The sequence below is a fragment of the Lacerta agilis genome, chromosome 17 (genome assembly GCF_009819535.1).
Source record: "Lacerta agilis isolate rLacAgi1 chromosome 17, rLacAgi1.pri, whole genome shotgun sequence".
NCBI lineage: Eukaryota > Metazoa > Chordata > Lepidosauria > Squamata > Lacertidae > Lacerta > Lacerta agilis.
In genome coordinates, this window is record NC_046328.1 from 25591432 (window position 1) to 25611209 (window position 19778).

Consider the following 19778-nt stretch of genomic DNA (forward strand, 5'->3'; position numbering starts at 1 on the left):
CTCTGAACTAAAAATTCCCAAACGCTGCAGCCTTTCTTCATAGGGGGATATTCCACCCCCTTGATCACTTTGGTTTCCCTTCCCTCGACCTTTTCCAACTCTACAATACAGTATCCTTTTTGAGGTGAGGTGACCAGGACTGGACACAGGATTCAAAATTTGGGTCACACCAGAGATTTGTATAATCACATCTTGATGTCTGCAGTTTTATTTTTCATTCCTATCCTCATGATTGGATTGAATTGACCTTCAAAACACACTGAGTGCACAATTAATTTTTATTTTTCCTTTAAAAATAAAATAAAAAGTATTTCAGTTCAACTTCTCTCGGTTACCGGAAAAACTTTCAGACGTTTTTACTGCCTGTAAAATTAACACAGCGTAGCCTTTTCTTAAAAGCTCAATTTGCTGAATGTAAGTCAAGCGCGCCAGATCAGATCTCTTGTCGATCTCGGGTGCAAAGGTGTGTTCCTAGTTATGATAGTGCTTGGAGGAGGATTGGAAGCATCCAGCGAAAAGAGTGGCAAACTTAGCGAGTCAGATCCGATCCTGGTCTAAAGGTTAACAGCAGTGAATATTTAATCCCGGGAGGGAAGAGAAGCTACAAGGAGACAAGGGATTCTTTCTTTGCTGGGGTGGGTTTTCAGCCTCTGCAAGGGGGATCCGGTCTTTGGATCCAAGAGCAGCAACTGCGGGGGCGGGGCGGGGGGGGGACAGGATCCCAGGGCCCAGGTGAGTCAAAGGACAAAAGGTGTAAACGGGAAAAGAATAACAATTCCTTGAGAATGCAGGAGGGGCGAGAGGGCTCTTGTACTCAGGTCCTGCTTGCAGGTTTCCCCACAGGCATTTATTTGGCCACTGTGAGAACAGGATGCTGGGTCATTGGCCCTGATCCAGCTGGCTCTTCTTGTGTCTTCGAGCTAAGAGCAAGTGAGAAACCTACTGATTAACACGCAAGAGTTAGTAAGGCAACAGGTTTATTCATCAGGATTCCTACTCTTACACTTCTGTTTTTATCCCACCCTTCCTCCATAGAGATTCCCCTGCCCCAAAAATGATTTTTATTTTTATTATTTTTTTAAATGCAACAACCCTGTAAGGTAGTGAGGCTGCAAGACAGCAGTTTCCAGCAACTGGTATTCGGACACATTACTGCCTCCAACTGCAGAGGCAGAGCAGAGACAGGGCATGTAGTAGAAGGGACTTGCTCGCTTTATTTTATCTGTGCTGAATCTCCCTGATCCAACTGCAGAGGCAGCAGAGCAGAGCCATTGTGGCTAGGAGCCCTCTCCTCCTCCATGAATTTGTCCCGTCCTCTTTTGAAGTGGCCGTCCCTGCCTCTTGTGGGAGTGAGTTCCACAGAATAACTATGCTCTGTGTGAAGGAAGGCTCTATTTTATGTGTCCCAGAACCTCCCAACATTCATTGGATGCCCACAAATTCCAGTGTTGTGAGAAAGGGAGAAAACCTTTTCTCTGTCCCCTTTTCTACAGGTACATGCTATGAATCATTTTACAAATGATCATGCCATCTCCTGCTTCCCTTTTCCCCAAACAAGAGAGTCCCAAATGCTTCAGCCTTTCCTCGTAGGGGAATGGCTCCAATCCTTTGCCTTTTTCTGAACTCCCCCCCCCCCCAGCTCTACGATATCCTTCTTGGGGTGGGGTGACCGAAAGAATGTGAAGAGGTTGTCCTCCCCACTTTCTGTTGCTGCTGTGGGGCTGTTGCAGGAGCCATGCCTCTGGGTCCCTTGGCAGATCACCTCCCAGCACAGCACCCTGGCCAGTTCAGCCCAGATTGCATGGTTAATGGTCCATCTCAATTGGGTGGGTGGGAGAGCGTGTGTCCCTGTGGTGTGCATTTAGTTAAAGATTAAGGCGAACTCAACCAGTGCATTCCCTTTGACCAGATTTGGCCCCCCCCCCCCCGCATCCCTCTGCGATGCACCCAGACTTCCAGAAGCTTTTCCGATGTCCGGTGCAGAATTTGCTGCAGGATGGATTTCTGGTAAGATCTGAACTCCTTTTTCCCTTTACACACACACACACACACACACACACAGAGAGAGAGAGAGAGAGAGAGAGAGAGAGAGTTGGGGGGCTTTGTTGTTGTTGTAGGGACACATCCGTATTCCAGCATGGAAGACCGTATGATCCAGCAGGGCAGGGTGTGTGTATGTATAGAAGAATAAAATCATAGAGTTAACAGGGTTGGAAGGGGTCTCATGGGTCATCTAGTCTAACCCGCTGCAATGCCGGAATATGCGGGTGGCTCATATGGGGATCGAAGCCGTGACCTTGGCGTTATCAGCACCACCACGCTTTAACCGACGGAGCTGTTGCAGAATTGGCTGGAATGTCAGACGAAGGACCCAGGAGAGGCAGCATCCAACCCCAGCCGCCTCACAGGGTTGCTAGGAGGATAAAGAGGAGGGGAACCCCCCCCCCCATACACATGTTGCCCTAAACTCACTTAGAAAAAGACTGGAGTAAAAATGTAACGACTAAGTGAAAAAGAATAGGATCATGTTGGGGGAGGACAAAAGAAGTTGCCTTTTGCTGCTCCTCAGCTTCCCACAACTCGGCCCTTGTTTCCTCACAACAACCCTTTGGAGCAGGCCGTTTTCCATTTCTGGTTTACAGACAAGGGAAATGAAACCGAGAGTGACTTAGCTTTCCACAGCTGCTCAGAGAGACTTTTCCCCCCCAGAAGCAACACATCAACCTGTCTCTCCCCAAGCCAGCCTAGTGCTTCTTCACCCTAACAGCGACCCCACTAATTCCCCCTTTTTAATTTTTATTTTGCTACAGGGGCAGCAGGGCTGGTTCTGGGGCACCCAATCGACACGGTGAAGGTGATTTTGGGGGTGGGGGCTGGAAATGGTGGGGGTGGGGGTGGGGAGGACTTCCAGCCCTGGGGGAGGCCTAAAGGAGATGGGGTCTCAGATGGGAGGGAGAGAGGTGGTAGCAGAAGTGCTGGGGAGGCGCAAGCCCAAAGGCCTTGAAGCTTTGTGCTAGCTGCAACTGTTGTATAGCATGCAATGGGCACTGAATCCACACGGGGCTCTGGACAGAGCAGCATGCTGGGTTGCAGCAGCGAACCTCATCCCCAACGAAGTTCTTTCCTCCCCAGTGGGATTGGTGGCCAGCGGAGTTTTGTGGGGAAGCAGAAACTGGCGTGTTCACTGGGGGGGTGGGGGGTGGGACCCTGGCTTAGTCGTCGAGTCCACGTGTCGCATGGACAAGGCCCCAGACTCAGCTTCTCCAGTTACCAGTGGATGGGAAAGAGCCTTCCAGAGCTGCCTTATACTGAGCCAGACCATTGGTTCCTCTGGTTCAGTATTGCCTGCACTGACTGGCAGCAGCGGCTGCCCAGGGTTTCAGGTAGTGGACATTCCCAGAGACTCTGGGGCTGCTAATTTGGCCCTGAGCTGGGGGCTTTTCTTCCGTTCCAGGTGCGGTTACAGACACAGGCCAGATACCGGAACGCTTTGGACTGTGTGGTCAGGACATACCATGAGGAAACGGTGAGCCTCTTTCTGTTGTGTGTGCAATGCAGACTTCACCTCTGAGCTTTCACCTCCTTTTAAAATCCAGCCTAATCTTAAACCGTTACATTTAGACCAAGGTCTTTTGTAACAGCATAATTTTAGAATGCAATTTTAACCCCCAAATCACTTATTCCGAAGAAGGAAATATGATCTGCCCAGTTCTGTGGAACTCTCTGCCACTAGAGATTTAGCAGGCACCTTCCATGCCAACTTTTAAATGTGTGCTGAAAACATTTCTATTCCTCCAGGCCTATCCAGGCAATTAAGAACACATTCTTCTACAATGGTTATTTGATGTCTCTTTTTAACTTTTTAATGCTTTTAATTCTTGTATGGTTTTATGTTTGTATTGCTGTAAACTGCTTTTATATATATTTTTATGACACAGAGGCATATGACTATTTTTATAGACAGGTACATATAAATATTTTGCTTTTTAATATTAATATTTAATATTTCCCCCCAAATGCCCAATTTTTCCAATTAGAAATACCCCCCCCCGGAAATAAATTCCTAAACTGGTCCATTTCTTTGCAGTTCTAGTGCTGCCTCTTGACTCTTCAGCCACATTCCTGATCCCTGCCTAAGTATCTAATTTCTTGGAAGAGTTGACATCATCACAGGGGCCTGCCCCACAGATCGCTTAGGAGGGGTGACTTTGCCAGAAGAGAGGGTGGGAGGCAAGGCATCACCGGAAGAGAGAGACAAGAGAGGACACAGGGCTTTTATAAAATTTGCAGCTGCTAATTGATATGTATAGTTGCAAATTGAGAAATAATTGCTATAATTTTGAATACAAGTGCAGCATATCTCACCATAATGGGGGTGGGGTGGGGGTGGGGTGGGGTGGATCTGCTGCCACCAGGAGACCTCCGTGTCTGGAAACTTGCCCTTGAAACTCATTTGGACTGGGAAACCTTTGCATTAGAAGGAAAGGAAAGTAGGGCATATGTGATTGTACTCAGCTAAATTCCACTACTAGCAGACCTGTGTTAGTGATGCCCATTCATTTAAAGTAGGCCTACTCTTGAGTGCGACTAACATTAGGTGCAACCTCTAGGAACCCGAAACATTGCTACTCCCCATGAGTTGCAGGCAGCGGCGGAGGAAGGCGGGGTGCGGTGGGTGCAGGCCGCCCCAGGTGTCACCACTGAGGGGGGTGACAAAATGCTGGGCGGCACTCACTGTGGGGCCTGCAGCGCTCCCGAGCCTCACGTCTCTCCCAGGAGAGACGTGGCTTGGGCGAGCGCAGGCTCCGTGTTGCCCAAACGCTCCGCCTGCTGCCTCCCCCCCCCAACTGTAGGGCAGCTGAGTGGGAGGAGGCAGGCAGACTCCAGAGGCCCCACGGTGTACCCCACCCCTACGGGCAGCTCGTTCTGCTCCTGGGCGTGCCACCCCAGGCGCCCGAGCGGCTTATTCCGCCGCTGGTTGCAGGGTCCCTTTAGGGTGTTCATACCCTACAAAATGTCCCTGATGAAAATAGGGGTGTCCTGCCATACACTCCAATGCTTCCCCTATGAAAACTGGGACGTCCAAACAGGACATTCCGGTATGAAATCAGAAACTGCGAGGGCTTATGTAAATCCGGGGCTGTCACTGGAAAATAGGGACACCTGGAGGGTCTGGGTGTTGCAGAATTGGAGGAGAACCTGACAGTGTATCCTGACTCACTTTGACCAAAGGCTCAAGCTGGGACTGACTGCTGACCCTCCTCCTCTTCCTCCAGTGAGAGCCCCCCGCCCCCAACCAGTGCTAGTTGGATCACAGTTGCCATAAGCTACTCAGCCCTTGCTGATAAATTCACCTAAAAGGGGAGAGGTTTGATTGGGGAGTGGGGAGTCAGAAGGAACCACTCTGCAGGGCTTTTTCACCTCTGCTCTCTGGCTAAATCCCCAGTTTATTTATCTGTAGCCCACCTTTTTCTATCCAAGGTGGCATACATGGTTCTCCCCCCCCCCCAGCTCATAGAAGCATAGGGCTGTGGGGTTGGAAGGGACCCCAAGCATCATCTAGACCAACCCCCCTCCGCAGGGCTCACCTGCCTGCTTCTCCCTTGCAGATCCTTGGCTTCTTCAAAGGCATGAGCTTCCCGCTGCTCAGCGTGGCCATGGTGAACTCTGTTGCGTTTGGGGCCTACAGCAACGGCCTGCTCTACCTGTCCGACACCCACCACCGCGATCGCAGCGCCAACCCCCCCAGCTACAGCCAAGTCTACGCGGCTGGATGTTTCTCAGGACTGGTGCAGGTAAGGAGCAGGTAGCCCCAGCTGACATGTGTGTATGAGCGTGTCTGTGACTCTGTTCGGTTTGCATGGTTTCGGGATCTGCAGGACTTCATGCCCAAGTCCAGATCAAGGGAAGTCCTGTGTCCAGTTCTGGGCACCGCAGTTTTAAGAAGGATATTGGCAAGCTGGAAGGTGTGCTGAGGAGGGCGACAAAAATGATCCAGGGTCTGCAAACCAAGCCTTATGAGGAACGGTGGAGGGAGTTGGAGATCTTTAGCCTGGAGAAGAGGAGATTGAGAGGAGATATTATTTCCATCTTGAAATATCACGCGGAAGGTGGAGCAAGCTTGTTTTCTCCTGCTCCTACGGGTAGGACCTGATCCAATGGATTCAAATTGCACGAAAGGAGAACCTGACGAAACATCAGGTAGAAGTTTCTGATAGTGAGAGCTGTTCGAGAGTGGAATGGACTCCATCGGAAGGTGGTATAGATGCAAACTGAGAAATAATTGGTATAATTTTGAATACAAGTGCAACATGTCTCACCATAATGGGGGGCCAGGATCTGCTGCCACCAGGAGACCTCCGTGCCTGGAAACTTTGCCCTTGAAACTGATTTGGACTGGGCAACCTTTGCAATAGAAGGAAAGGAAAGTAGGGCATATCAGCTAAATTCTACTACTAGTAGACCCATGGAAATCACTGGAGCTGTGTTAGTGATGCCCATTCTTGAGTGCTACTAACATTAGGATTCTCCTTCCTTTGACGTTTTTAAACAGAGGTTGGATGGCCTTCTGTCAGCTATTCTTTAGCCGGGATTCCTGCATTGCAGGGAGCTGGACTAAATGCCCCTAAGGGTTCCAGCTCTACAGGCCTACGATTCTAAAACACCCTCCTTCCATGTTTTTCCCTGTCCAGCTCTTGAAACAGCCACACGATTTCCCTAAATTGCGATGCTGTTCAGTTGGTTATGAGCTGTATCAATTGCTCAAGCCATTTCCTTCTCTAGAGGCCGCCCCTCCTCTCTAGGAATTAATCTTTTTTTTTTCTTTATTTCATTCTAATTTTTACAAATTTCATTTGGTGCATGTATCAAGCCATACGAAAGCTGAAGCATATGGTCCACATAAAAGCCACCTTTCTGTAAGATAAAATACGTTGTGCGATAGGCAGAATATTAACCTCCTTGTGGGAATTTACTCTTCAAATTGGTCATAACCCAAGACGAAGAGTTCTTTCTCAAAACGACTACTGGGCTCCATGTCTAACTGACATGCTCAGGTGCATTTAAAGTTTTAGAGAAGGCCATAAATATAAGAGATGAAATAGCACCCCATAATTTCCCCAGACATTCTTGTTCACTGAGGTATCTGCTTACAGGTCCAGTGACAAGCATAAACTCGATCCATCTGGCAATCTGGGGCTACAAAACTACATCGGAGACTAAATCTGGAACAGAATTAAGAAGACAAGGGTTCTTGGGGTTTGGAGAACTGTTTCCCAAAATGCTTGAGCTCTGTATCACATCTGCTACCAACTCTCTTCCATTTTTGGCACCGGATCAGCAGTTACTATTTCTGACTTCATAGATCTTATCTAATTTCAGAGGCGTTAAAGAGGCCACTGCAGAGCTGTTTTTATACAATTCTCTTTAAGCACTTCCAAATCCAAAAGAGAAAAGGACAAACTTCTGGGGAAACTTGTCTTTGTGGATCTTCGATAATATTTTGCACCTTGCGGTATATCACACAACAATGTGTATTAAAATGTTTTTAACAGACCCACACACCATTTCTGTCAGTTGGTTAATTTTGCTTCCTTTTTCTCATATTTAATATTTATACATATTTAATTTTAATAGACAAAGAAACATTTTAACAACACATTCATATAACAATAGGGTCTTAGAATTGTAGAGTTGGAAGGCACTGGCGGAGGAAGAGGAGTGCGGGGGGAGCGCACCGCCCCCGGCAGTGCGCTCCTGGTGGGGTGCCATTGCGGCTGCCCCCCCGCCCATGCTGGGCACCACGCCCCTGCGGCCAGCGTGCCACGCCCCCAGGACACGCGCCAGCCCCACCCCCACCTGCTCTCCACCCCCCAGTGCCAGAGCATGAAGCTCCGCCACTGTTGGAAGGGACTCCAAGGGCAATCTAGTCCAACCCCCTGCAATGCAGGAATCCCAACGTTGTTGTCCTCCCATCCAATTTGAAGCCATACTGGACCCTGCTTAGCTTTGCAAACGTGCTAGCAGTTTTATTGCTGCACCATGAGCCTTTCCTAGTTTCCCGTGGGATGTATGGATGGGGGTGGAGTTGTCTGTCTTGGACCAGCCTAGGACTAAATTTTGTGGGGCTCCTGCTGTGGAAAGTGGTTTCCCCCCCCCTTCCTGTTCCACTGCAGCCCATTTCCTTGCTTCCCCCTGTCCATTCATTCATTCATTCATAATTTTATTTGTATGTCACCTTTCCGTAGCGCAAGCCATGCTCAAATGTAAAAAATACACATAACAATAGTAGTGATAGAGAGTAAATAAATTGTTCTCTCCCCCTCCATTCCCTGTGTTGACGCAGGCTGTGGTCCTGGCCCCCGTGGATCTCGTCAAAGTCCGGCTGCAGAACCAGACCCATCCGTACGGACGCAGAGACCAGCCAGGGGGGGCCCAGCCACAATACAGGGGTCCTCTGCACTGTGCTGCCAGCTTACTGCGGGAGGAAGGCCCCCGTGGCCTGTTCCGTGGGGTAGCGGCTCTGGTGCTTCGCGACACCCCCACCATGGGCATGTACTTCCTGACTTACACAGTGTTCTGCAGGGCGTTGACCGCAGAAGCACAGGAGCCAGGTGAGATACCAAGAGCGCTGGGGGACCCGGTGGGTGGGGCACCTCTGCACATCCCCTAAGGCTCTGTGGCCAACAGGGCAGGCTCTCAGGGAACCAGTTCCTCTGGAATATCAGAGAAAGCTGGAGCCGGGGGGAACGAGGAGTGTTTGTGAGTGTGTTTTAGTTTGGAGAAAAGGCAAGTAAAAGGCGCCATGATAGAAAATTATAAAATTATGTATGGCATGGAGAAACAACCGGGAACATCCAGCGAAGCTGAATGTTGGACAGTTCAGGGCGGGATGAAAGGAACAACGTCTTCACGCAGCGCATAGTTGAATTACGGAACTCCCTGCCACAGGAGGCAGTGATGGCCACCAACTTGGGTGGCTTCAAAGGAGGGTTAGAAAGAAATCATGGAGGAAGGGGAGGCTATTGATGGCTACTAGCCGGGATGGCTATGCTCTGCCTCAGAGGCAGAAATGCTTCTGCATACCAGTTGCTGGAAGCCTCAGGGAGGGAGGGAGAGGGCTCTTGTGTTTGGGTCTTGCTTGGGGATTTCCCATTGGGGCATCTCGTTGGCCACTTTGAGAACAGGCGCTGGACTAGATGGACCCAGCAGCCAGGCTTTTCTTATGTTCTTATGGAACCTCCAAGTTCAGAGGCAGTCTATGTAGATTCCTAGATTCTCAGGGGTATTTGGCCTACTGTGGGAACAGGATGCTGGACTAGAGGGGCTAGCAGGCTTGTCTTATGTGTGTGAGCTCAGTTCAGCTCCAGGACTCCACACAAACTGCTGGGCTCTCTGAATCCCTTAATTGCAAGTCCGTTATCTTGACCGCCAGGCTCCACGCAGAGGATCTCGGGATTTTCGTACAAAACAAAATAGATCCTTCCGGCCTGACATCTGCTGCCCTCCCTGTTTTAGGGGGCATTACCCCTCCCTCCTTTTTGCTCCTCCACAAGAGAGCCCCCTCCCAACCCATGCTGTGCTCTTTGCCTGCCTCCCCCACCCCCCCCCACCCATTGCAGGCTCTGCCACAGTTCTGCTTGCTGGTGGCTGCGCCGGGATGGTTTCGTGGGCTTTGGCGACCCCGATGGATGTGGTGAAGGCCCGTTTGCAAATGGACGGGGTGAAGCAAGTGGCGTATCGGGGCGTCCTGGACTGCATCCTCACCAGTGTCCGGCAGGAGGGCCCGCGGGTGTTCCTAAAAGGGCTGGCCCTGAACAGCATCCGTGCTTTCCCAGTCAACGCCATCACCTTCCTGAGCTACGAGACTCTCCTGAAGGTTCTCTGCTGAACCCCCATTGCATCCTCAGGAGGGGCTGGGGTTGTTGCCCTTCCTCATTTTATGCAAGGCTTTCGCGGTCCAAAGAAAGCTCAATGACTTTGACCACCTCTGGGCAAACCGCACAGCAGTTTGGACTCCTGGGCACATTAGACGCTCCCTCTGCTCACTGCTATTCGCCCTCTTCTGGAAACAGAAAGGGAGCAAGTGGGTGCACTCGGAGTCATAGAATGGTAGAGTTGGAAGGGACCCCCAAGGGGCATCTAGTCCACCCCCTGCAATGCACGAATCGCAGCTAAAGAAGGCCACCCAACCTCTGTTTCAAAACCTCCAGCAAAGGAGAGTCCACCACCACCTGAGGGAGTCTGCCCCATTTTCGGACGGCTCTTATAGTCAGAAAGTTCTCCCCGATGTTTAGATGGAATCTCCTTTCTTGTCATTTTGAATCCATTGGTTCGGACCCTACCCTCTGGAGCGGCGTAAAACTGTCTTGCCCCATCTTCCATGGGACGGACAGCCCTTTAGATAGTTGGAGATAGTTCTCATACCATCTCTCAGTCTCCTCCTGGCTCAGCATCCCCAACTCCCTCAACGGTTCCTCATAAGGATCCTGCAGCGCCACTCTTGAAAAGCACACAGAGCTGAAAGGGGAAGTGGGAAGGAGAGCCACTCTTCCCCACTTCCTCCTTCAACTCTATGTACATTTCAGGGAGGAAAAACGCACAAGGGTGGGGGCTTAGTCTCAACCTTGCCAACCCACTGCCCCCTCAAATCTGTAGCACTAGGTTATTAATGAGTGGTCTACCCACCTGGATTTTTGTAAAGATTGCAGCAATCATATAGCCAGCAGCCTTATCCAGTATGGTGTAGAGGTTCAGACTAGGACCTGGGAGACCAGGGTTCAAATCCCCGCTCAGCCACAAAGCTCGCCAGGTGGTGACCTTGGGCCAGTCACTGCCTCTCGGCCTAACCTACTTCACAGGGTGTTTGTTGTTGAGGAGAAGAACCATGTATGCCACCTTGAGCTCCTTGGAGAAACCGGCGGGATATAAATGCAATTAAATAAACTAATAAAATATGCCAGAGTGGCCCGTTCTGCCTTGCCAAAACACAGGAATTCCTCCGTCACCAGAAAAAGAGGACACAGCTTTGCCATAACATTTGGATAGATGCGAATGAATGATCACTCTAAATGAAGATGGAAACCTACAACCCATCTTACCAATAGTGGGCAACAAGACTTGGCGGCCAGTTAGCCTGGGGTTGCCTCTGTTTGGTCTGTTGTGCCATATGCAGCCTGCTCGTTTATATTGACTTGCAGTGGCTCTGTAGGATTTTGGACAGCATTTCATAGGAAACAACAGGATGGGTGAGGTGAGGGTTTGGGCTGATGTCACGTGTGCCCCACTTTCCAAACCTGGATGCGGAGTGGGAAGGAGGGTGTGGATACAGCTAGTGATTATTTGCTGCTGCTGGCTTCCTATTCAAACCAGGAGGAAGCTCAGTGGGAGCGGAAGGACAACGAGGGCTACTGGACTGAGGGCAAAGGTGCGATGCCATAAATCCGAACACAGTGCACCTCCTCAAATCGTTCTTAAATCCCACCAGGTACCTTGTTGCTGCATCACCAGAGGTATTTGAAAGCTTAGGAAATACTGAGCAGAGCAAAAAGCCTGTGGAAAAGAAGCCAATTTTCTTTACAGAAAAAAAGAAAGAAGTTTTTTAGGCTACATTCAGATGGGCAGCTACAGCTACAAATCATTTCTCTTCTGTTGTCAGCCACAAGTTGAATTGCAATTGATTTCCCACACTGTTGGGGTCTACTCTGTACTTTATCTTGGGGTACATCCTTGCCATGTATCTTCCATCCTTACTGGTAGACATGATAAGGAGGCGTGTTGGCTCAGAGGCACAGCATCTCTGCCTTGCATGCAGAAGGTGCCGGGTTCAATCCCTGCTGGCATCTTCAGATAGAGACCCTGTCTGAAATCCCAGAGTGCAGCTGCCAGTCAGTGCACACAGTACTGAGCTAGATGGAACAAGGGCCCAACTCTGTCTAAGGCAGCTTAGCAGCTGTGGACCAGGAAGGAGACAATCCAGTTTACCTGAGCTGCAGCCATTAAAAACAAAAAAACCTCAGCAACCCTCCCCCTTTTTTGAAAGTTCAATTATTTAATTAGCAGTAATGCACTTGTTTTTAAGTCTGATTGCCCAATTACCACTCCTGAAATGATGTGGGGAGGGGGGGGGAGTGTGAACATTTGCTTTTGTACTGAAAGTGTAGATCTGAAGCATTTAATGAGGCAGTGAAAATCCACAGTGTTAAAATGGCGGTGACTGGAAAGGCAGCAGGGCTGTGTTTTTGCAAAATAACTTTTAAGTAGTGTTACAGTGCTATAACACTCATTTAGGAATTATTTTGCTACTTAAAAAAGCAACACATTTCCGAAAATTGTTTCTTAGTACAAATTATAAGATTGTGGGTTTTTTTATGGGCATGATAAAATTGGCCCCCACCAACAAGGTGTGCTGACACGACGCCCCCCCCCTCCCCATCCCTCAGAAACAGTGTTTCTGTCTTGTGAGATTCAACCTCAAACTGTTAGCCAGCCATCCTCCAAGCACCTCCAGAAATCCACACAGGGCATTCACCGCCTTCACTGGTTCCGATTTAAATGAGAGGTAGAGCTGGGTATCATCTGCAAACTGGTGAGCACCTGTGTTAACAGGTGTGTGTATCCAGAACTCTCTTTGCTAACCTTGTAGGATCAGTTGCCATTTCCACTACACTGATCAATGAGTTTGAAAAACTCTGGTTCTCAGAACTGAGATGCTTAGCAACTGGTTCCTGCTCTCCTTTGGTCAAATTTTCAGGTGTGTGGTTTCTAAAACATGCTTAGGTCAGTTGTAGTTTTAGCTATGTATTGGATACAACTTTTTGGATATAGCTTGCATGGTGAAATGCTGTAGCAGGAGGCTTGCTGACAGCAAACTTGGTTTTTAAGGGTAATTAAAGGTTTTTGTAACATAGATGGACATATGACAAGCTGCTTTGAATGTTCAGAATGTTATTAAAATGTGACACCAGAGGGCTCTGCAAAGCAGCCAGCAAGCAGCAGTAGGGTGATAGCCGTTTTGATGGGGGGGAAAACAGAGGTAAGAAGTGCTTTTTTTTTTTTACAAGTATGTCCTGTGACGTTTTAGAACGATATATCTAATATTTTTTTTACATGCAAATACCTTTTATTGCAGTTGAGCTATTTAGAAAAAGACCAGAACATGATAAAAGTATAATATAGGTAAGTATCCCACCCATACCCAGGGTGGAAAGTCATCAGACTTCTTGTCTTGTTAGGTCCAAGTAAGTGAGCATTTACTGTCTGCTGTTGGGATTTTTAAATAATAATAAAAGCTTGAAGCCTACAAAATCCATGGCAGAGCTACGTAGTGGTGCAGCAAAAAGATAAGAATTCAGTGTTTCTCAAACTTGGGTCACCACCTGCTAGACCACAACTCCCATCATCCATAGCCAGCAGGACCAGTGGCCAGGCATGATGGGACTTGCAGTCCAACAGCTGGGGGATTCCTATCTAAGAAACACTGGTTAGATGACCATCCTACAGTGGCTCAAGGATGGGTCCACGTTCTTCTCTGCCACCATGGGAAGGCTACCTCTGTTACCAAAGCCTGGGAGATCTGCAGCTTGCTTCCTGGCCACCCTAACCAACCCGCTGCCACAGCACATGAGTGGAGCTTGCTGGCAGAAGTGGGCAGGCCCCACGGTATGATTCAAAGTCATCAGCCATTCTTGGACACAAGATCCTCCCCAGTCTGCTCCATGCTCCTGCACACCAGATAACACTTTCCTAGCAGCTGTCTTGTTCTCTTCCCACCAGTTTTTGTTTAGTTTGTTTTGTTTTGTTTTGCTTTGCACCAGTAAAACAAAACAAAACAAAACAAAACAAAACAGCTGAAACAAATCATTTTCGTTATTCCATTGGAAACCAGTACTCCATTCTTGTTCGTGGTCCACAGCCATCAGAACACTCTGTCAAACTCTGTCTGATTGGTCGCCACTGGATTCCTGCCCTGATTGGCAGGCTGCTGTGTCATATGTCCACCCCTCCTCCTGGGAGGAGCCAGGTACTCGAACATGGATTGGTTATGGTTGGAGAGCATGTTTTTGAGATCAGAGTGCATAGGGTTGGACCAGAAGAAGTCGTGATTCAGGGCATCATCACTATCCATCCTTTGGGCAGGATCCAGGACCAGCAGCTTATCTATAAGATCCAGAGCATATGGGTCTTTGATGTACGCCTTTAGCTGCTCCTTCACCTTGCGCTTCTGCCCTTTCGGCAGGTCCAGCGTCTCATACAGTTCATACTTATCCATGTTTGGCCACACCTCCGGGGTGATGCATCCACAAAGCTGGCTGATGAGAGTGAGCTGTGTTTCCCTGCATGATGGGGCTTCGGGTCCACATCTCTGCCATTATGCATCCTGTGCCCCAGAGATCAATGGGTGGTCCATAATCTCGTTCCCCCAGAAGCAGCTCCGGAGGACGATACCACAAAGTCACCACCCTGTTAGTGTAGCGATTGGGCTGGCTGTTCTTTGCCAGGCTGAAGGCCCGAGCCAGGTCAAAGTCGGCCAGCTTCAGAACACCATCGCGGGTGATAAGCACGTTGGCTGCTTTCATGTCCCGATGCAAGATCTTATTACAGTGTTGTGTAGTACAGGCCGTTCAGGAGCATTTGCATGACTTTCTTGATCTCTGAAAGTGTAAACTTGACATGGGCATTGCTAAGGAGTCCAGCCAGGTCATGCTCGCAGAAGTCAAATACCAGGTAGATGCTGCCCTTGCAGCGGTTGTACGGAGAGGCTTTGGTCCTGCAGATCTCAATAAGATTCACGACGTTTTCATGCTTGAGTAGTTGGAGGATTTTGATCTCCCGTAGGGCTGTGATGGGGAACCCCTCTTTTTCATTCTCCATCAACACCTTCTTCAATGCAACTTTTTTGCCTGTTTGACGATGTTTTGCTTTGAACACCTCCCCGAAGGTGCCTTGCCCAATCTTGGCCAGCTTCTCGTACTTGGAGACCTCGTCGCAGTAGGGACACTCCACCGCGTTGTACTGCTTAGCCATGGCGAAGCCGGCACCCCTGATCTCTTCTGGCTGCCGCTGGCCTCCGTCTGAGGGGCGCAGTAGCACGTTTCCGGGAGCGCTTCTGCCCAGCCGCTCCATTTCTTTGCAGTTCCCCTCGTCCCGCCACCACCAACGCCACTTCCGGGATGTGGGGACCTAGAACGATATATCTAATATTGTTCTAATAGCATTAAACAGGTCAGTGTAGTTCCAGCCATGGAGTGTCTTGCTAAAGCTAACAATGGGTCACTTTCTTCAACTGCCAGGTGCAAGTTAGGAGATGCTGGATGCTGGATGGAAGTCTGCCACAAATGGAACACGTCCATCCTTTGTTTATCGATGCCTTGATGGCGGAGGTTTTATCTAGGTAGGGTGGAAGCCCAGTGGATGTTGCAATCGATGTGATGCGCTGGATGTCCTCTGTGAGGTGTTCTTATAAGTGTAGAGATTTTTCTTTGGCATTTTTCTTTGTTGTTCCAAGTATGATTGATTCTGAGAGCCAAGCTGTAGGACGCTCGTATTTAAGGTCCCAATTACAGTCTCTGAGGTAATCCCCTGCACAGGCTGAGATCTTGAGAGATGGGCTGCTCGGAAATCCCAGGGTGCCTTCGGTGTGCGGCAATCAGTGAAAACAGACAAGACTCACATCAATTCAGCTGCTGGAAACAAAACACCCCAGTTGCGCTCAGGTGAGGAGTGCATGGAAACAGGGGTGCAATTATAGGGGATACCTGCTGAAACAGGTGCGCACATGACACACTGCCCCCCCCATCCCACTCCAAATGTGCTTCCACATCAAGGGGGACTGTTAATGGATACAGCGGGTTATTTTTACTTCATGGACTTCCCGTAGCCAGAGGAAATGCAGACTAAATGTAAACCAAGTACATATGGGTCGCCTCACCATGAATGTTGTAGGGTTGGAAAAGGTTCAGAAAAGGGCACCCAAAATGATCAAGGGGGGTGGAGCAATTCTCTTACATGGTTTCAGCATTTGGAACTTCATTTTTAGAGAAAAGGCAACTAAAAGATGAGATAATAGAAGTTTTATAACATTGTGCATGGCAGGGAAACTCATGGGCACCCAATGAAGCTGAATGCTGCAAGATTCAGGACAGGTATGTGCTTCTTCACACAGCGCATAGTTAACCTCTGGAACTCACCTCCACAGGAAGCAGCGATGGCCACAACTCGGATTGCTTTAAAAGAGGATTGGACAAATTCATGGCTACTAGGCATGATGGCTGTTCTGCCTCTGCAGTGGAAGGCAGCAGTGCTACTGAATAACCAGTTTCTGGAACCCGCAGGACAGGAGAGGGCTCTTGGGCTTGAATCCTGCTATCCAGCCTATGCCAAAGTTTTGTACTATTTCATGCCACAAAAGTATCTTGCCCCCCTCCCAAGGCAAAGAGTGAAAGTAGCATTAATTCTGGTGTTTGAGCAATAGTTTGCTCAGTTATGATTTTAATCTCCTGTGTCAGGTTTTTTTGTTTTGTTTTTTGTTTTAACTTTTGAAAGTTGGGAACCCTGTGACATCATTCAGTCTGGCCTTATGGCATCGCTGTGCCGCACCTCTTGGGTCTTAGGCATAGGAATTCAGGGGCACAGATGCCTTCACTGTGGGCGTGGAGATTCAAAAAAAGGTTCTGCTTTCATTTCCACTACTACTGGAGGGTTGCTGCTGATTCCCTCGGGCACTGTTTAGTACTGAAGGAAAGCTTTCCTTCAAGAGAGCAAGGTGTGTGTGTGTGTGTGTTTGGGGTGCCTTTCATTTCCTCGGCTCTTACACACAGGCATTTGCCAATCTCTCCAGATTTCTGCAAGGAGGGTGTCTGGGTGAGAAATTAGTTTTTCTGTTTACACAGGCCCTTGGCGATGCTCTGGAAAGCACAACGGACAGACGTTCAAAATGAAATGAGAAAGCATCTCTGCGCTAAACGCGTTTTTGTTTTTTTAAATGTCCTTAAACCAGATTAACCTTTACTCCTATTGCTGCGGTTCCAAGGCCAGACTTTGAAAAGAAGGAAAGAATTTCACCCTCGCCTCTCTGCCTATGCCTACTTGCTTACAACAGAGAAGGATTACCAGAGCCCAGGAGATCCAATTTTGAAACCCCCCTCCCCCCACTAAACAAACCTCCCAACAAATTTCTTCTTAGCCAGGAGGCACCAATCATTTGGAGGACAAAAGAAAAATGCCCAGAAGCCACCCAAAACCCTCCCTGGTGTGCAATTTGCCTTCAGTCTGCCCCCCACCAAGTTTCTCAGACTGGGAGCAAACTTACACTGCAATTCTCTACTCAGCAGTAAACTACTTGCAGGGGGTAGGACCAGTTAAAACTTTGGGTTCTTACCTACTCTACAACCCTATGATTTTAAGTATGCATGAGATTGCAACCTTAGAATGGGGTTGTTGTTTTTAAAAGGCTGCAGGTGGTTTGAGGTGTTTGTGTGGCTGCTCTTGTGAAATGTACCATTACTATCACAGTATTGGCCTGAATATAAGCCTCACTTTCCCCCCAAATTCCGACCATGAAAAGTTAAAGTGCAGCTTATATTCACGACCTTACGGTATGCAGCCAGGAGCATGGGGCAACCAGTGCCAGGAGCTCCGCTGGCTCCCCCTCGCCCAGTATGCAGCCAGGAGCAGGGAGGAATGGAGCGGCTTATATTCGGGATTTTTTTCATTTCTCTCTCTCTCCCCCCCCCCCCAGTTTTAAAGGTGCAGCTTATATTCAGCCCAATACGGCATTACCCCAGCACTGTGCAGAGTACTGCCCAGCATTAATTTCACAAAAAGTATATATTGTAGACAGAACCTCAGGGTAGTTTGCAAAAGAATAAAACAGATGTAAAAATTGTCAATAAAAGCCAGATTTTAAAAGGGGGTGGGGAACAAACCCAATAATTAAAATGTGCAATAAAGTAAAACTACATGTTGACTCCTAGATGTAACGTTTTAAGCAGATATCAAAATGGATACAGTGAAGACACCTGTCTGATGTCCATAAGCAGGGAGTTCCAAAGTGTAGGTGCTGCCACACTAAAACATTGTTTTCTTGAAAGTGTTGAATGAATGTTATGTGGTCAAGTGGGCACATATGGAGTAAGGTCATCTCACAAGTAAACTGATCCCAAGCTGTTTGTAGACTAATAGTAACATTTTGAACTTTGCCCGGTAACAGATCAGCAACTGGAGCAGCCATGCTGACACTAAAGATCACCTAGTTCAAGTCCCCAACAATGCGGGAAAACCACCACTGTCAGCCCAACCTTGGTTTATAAATCTCCCATGGAGGAAGGCCCACTCATTCCATGGTCCAAACTGCTCAGACCACCAGGAAGTGCTTACTATATGTTTCACCCCAATCCCTTTTTTCATAATTTGGACCCCTTGGTAGCATCTGGAGCAGCAGGAAATAAATTTGCTCCATGATCTCTCTGTAACAGCTGTGCAAATCTTTTCCGGATCAGAACATGTGGGAGAGAATCCCACAGTTTAGCTATATGCTGTGTGGACAAGGACTTGTTTTGTTTCAAATCTTCCAAGATTCGATCAATGTCTCTCTGACTGAGGGAGAAAACACCCCCCCCCCCATTTCCACTTTCTCCGTACCAGGCAGAACCACCTCTCGCCTTTACTCTAAACTACGAAGCAAAGAACTGAAGAAGAGCCCTGCTGGATCCGTCCAAATATTGCCTCCTGTTTTTGCAGTGGCCACCCAGAAGCTGATGAGAAGCCCACGAGCAGAACCTGAGAGTGCTCTCTCCCCAATTAAAAATCCCAGCAAAAGGCACTCAAAAGCACCCTTCCTCCAACACTGCAGACAGAACACAGCCACCATGACCAGCAGCCAGCGATAGCTTTCTCCTCCACGAATTTGTCTAAACTCTGTGCAAAATGGGAGTGAATGTCACACTTTCGTGATGCACAGTGTGAATAATTTCCCTTTCCGCAAGAGGGCGGTAGCTCAGTGGCAGAGTGTCTGCTTTTGTGTGCAGAAGGTCCCAGGTTCAATGGCATCTCCAGGTAGGTCTGGAGATCTCCTGAAGAGCTGCTGCCAGCCCATAATACAATAGTGAGCCAGGTGGGCTCTTAGTATAAGGCAGCTTCCTGGGCAGCTTGTCCGGATGTGCTTCTTGCAGCTCTGACGACGCCGTGGACCCCAAACTACTTGCTGGGCATGTCTTGCTTTGGATGGAAGAGGCAAAACACTTTGGGATTTAGAGGCTCCAATGAAGCATACACTATGGGGTGTTGTGCCTGCATCGCCAGAAGCGCTTCTTCCCCATCAGATGGCGCTAGAGGACTGCAGCTGGAACTGTTTATGGGCTAAACCCCAGCCTTGCAGGGGCTGCTGGGAGTTGTAGTCCAACACCCTCTGGAGGGGAACCAGGTTGGCAAAGCCTGCTCTAGGGTTTCTGCCTTTCCCTACATCTGCCACCAGGAGGTGCTTTCAGGTACAAAACAGGTGCTCTGCTGCTGAACACTGGCCCCTCCTCCCCAGCAGTGTTAGAAGCTGCCTTATTTCAGGCCAGTCTCACTGTTCTCCCTACTGCTCAGTACTGTTTGCTCTGACTGGCAGCAGCAACCCTCCAGGGTCTCAGGCCGACTCCTTATCCATCACCTGCTCCCTGTTCTAAAGTAGAGATGCTGCCTGGGAGTGAATTGTGGCATGTTGAATTTTTCAACTTTCAAATTCCAAAAAGGAGGGCTGCTAAAACGCTGTAACATGACTTGGGAATTCAAAAGAT

General features: G+C 48.8%; 2 protein-coding genes across 2 annotated transcripts; one reads left to right on the plus strand and one right to left on the minus strand.

Annotated features, from left to right (window-relative positions):
* The first annotated feature begins 1911 nt into the window (after window positions 1–1911).
* SLC25A45 (solute carrier family 25 member 45) lies at window positions 1912–9951 on the plus strand. The gene is made up of 6 exons (XM_033136235.1): window positions 1912–2007; window positions 2811–2854; window positions 3455–3526; window positions 5610–5795; window positions 8345–8612; window positions 9621–9951. The coding sequence occupies exons 1-6, from the start codon at window positions 1971–1973 to the stop codon at window positions 9887–9889; spliced, it is 876 nt and encodes a 291-aa protein (XP_032992126.1). The 5' UTR covers window positions 1912–1970; the 3' UTR covers window positions 9890–9951.
* A 3880-nt stretch (window positions 9952–13831) lies between these two features.
* On the minus strand, window positions 13832–15030 carry LOC117039048 (cyclin-dependent kinase 9-like). Its single transcript, XM_033136087.1, is given in 3 exon segments — window positions 13832–14327; window positions 14329–14603; window positions 14605–15030. Coding segments are annotated over 3 exon segments (1107 nt in total). The 5' UTR covers window positions 15025–15030; the 3' UTR covers window positions 13832–13915.
* Between the last annotated feature and the right edge of the window lie 4748 nt (window positions 15031–19778).

Coding starts and splice junctions, on each gene's coding strand:
- SLC25A45 (XM_033136235.1), top strand. CDS start 1,971: ATGTCCGGTGCAGAATTTGCTGCAGGATGGATTTCTG. Junction 3,527..5,609: donor GGACATACCATGAGGAAACG/GTGAGCCTCTTT, acceptor TCTCCCTTGCAG/ATCCTTGGCTTCTTCAAAGG. Junction 5,796..8,344: donor GTTTCTCAGGACTGGTGCAG/GTAAGGAGCAGG, acceptor GTGTTGACGCAG/GCTGTGGTCCTGGCCCCCGT.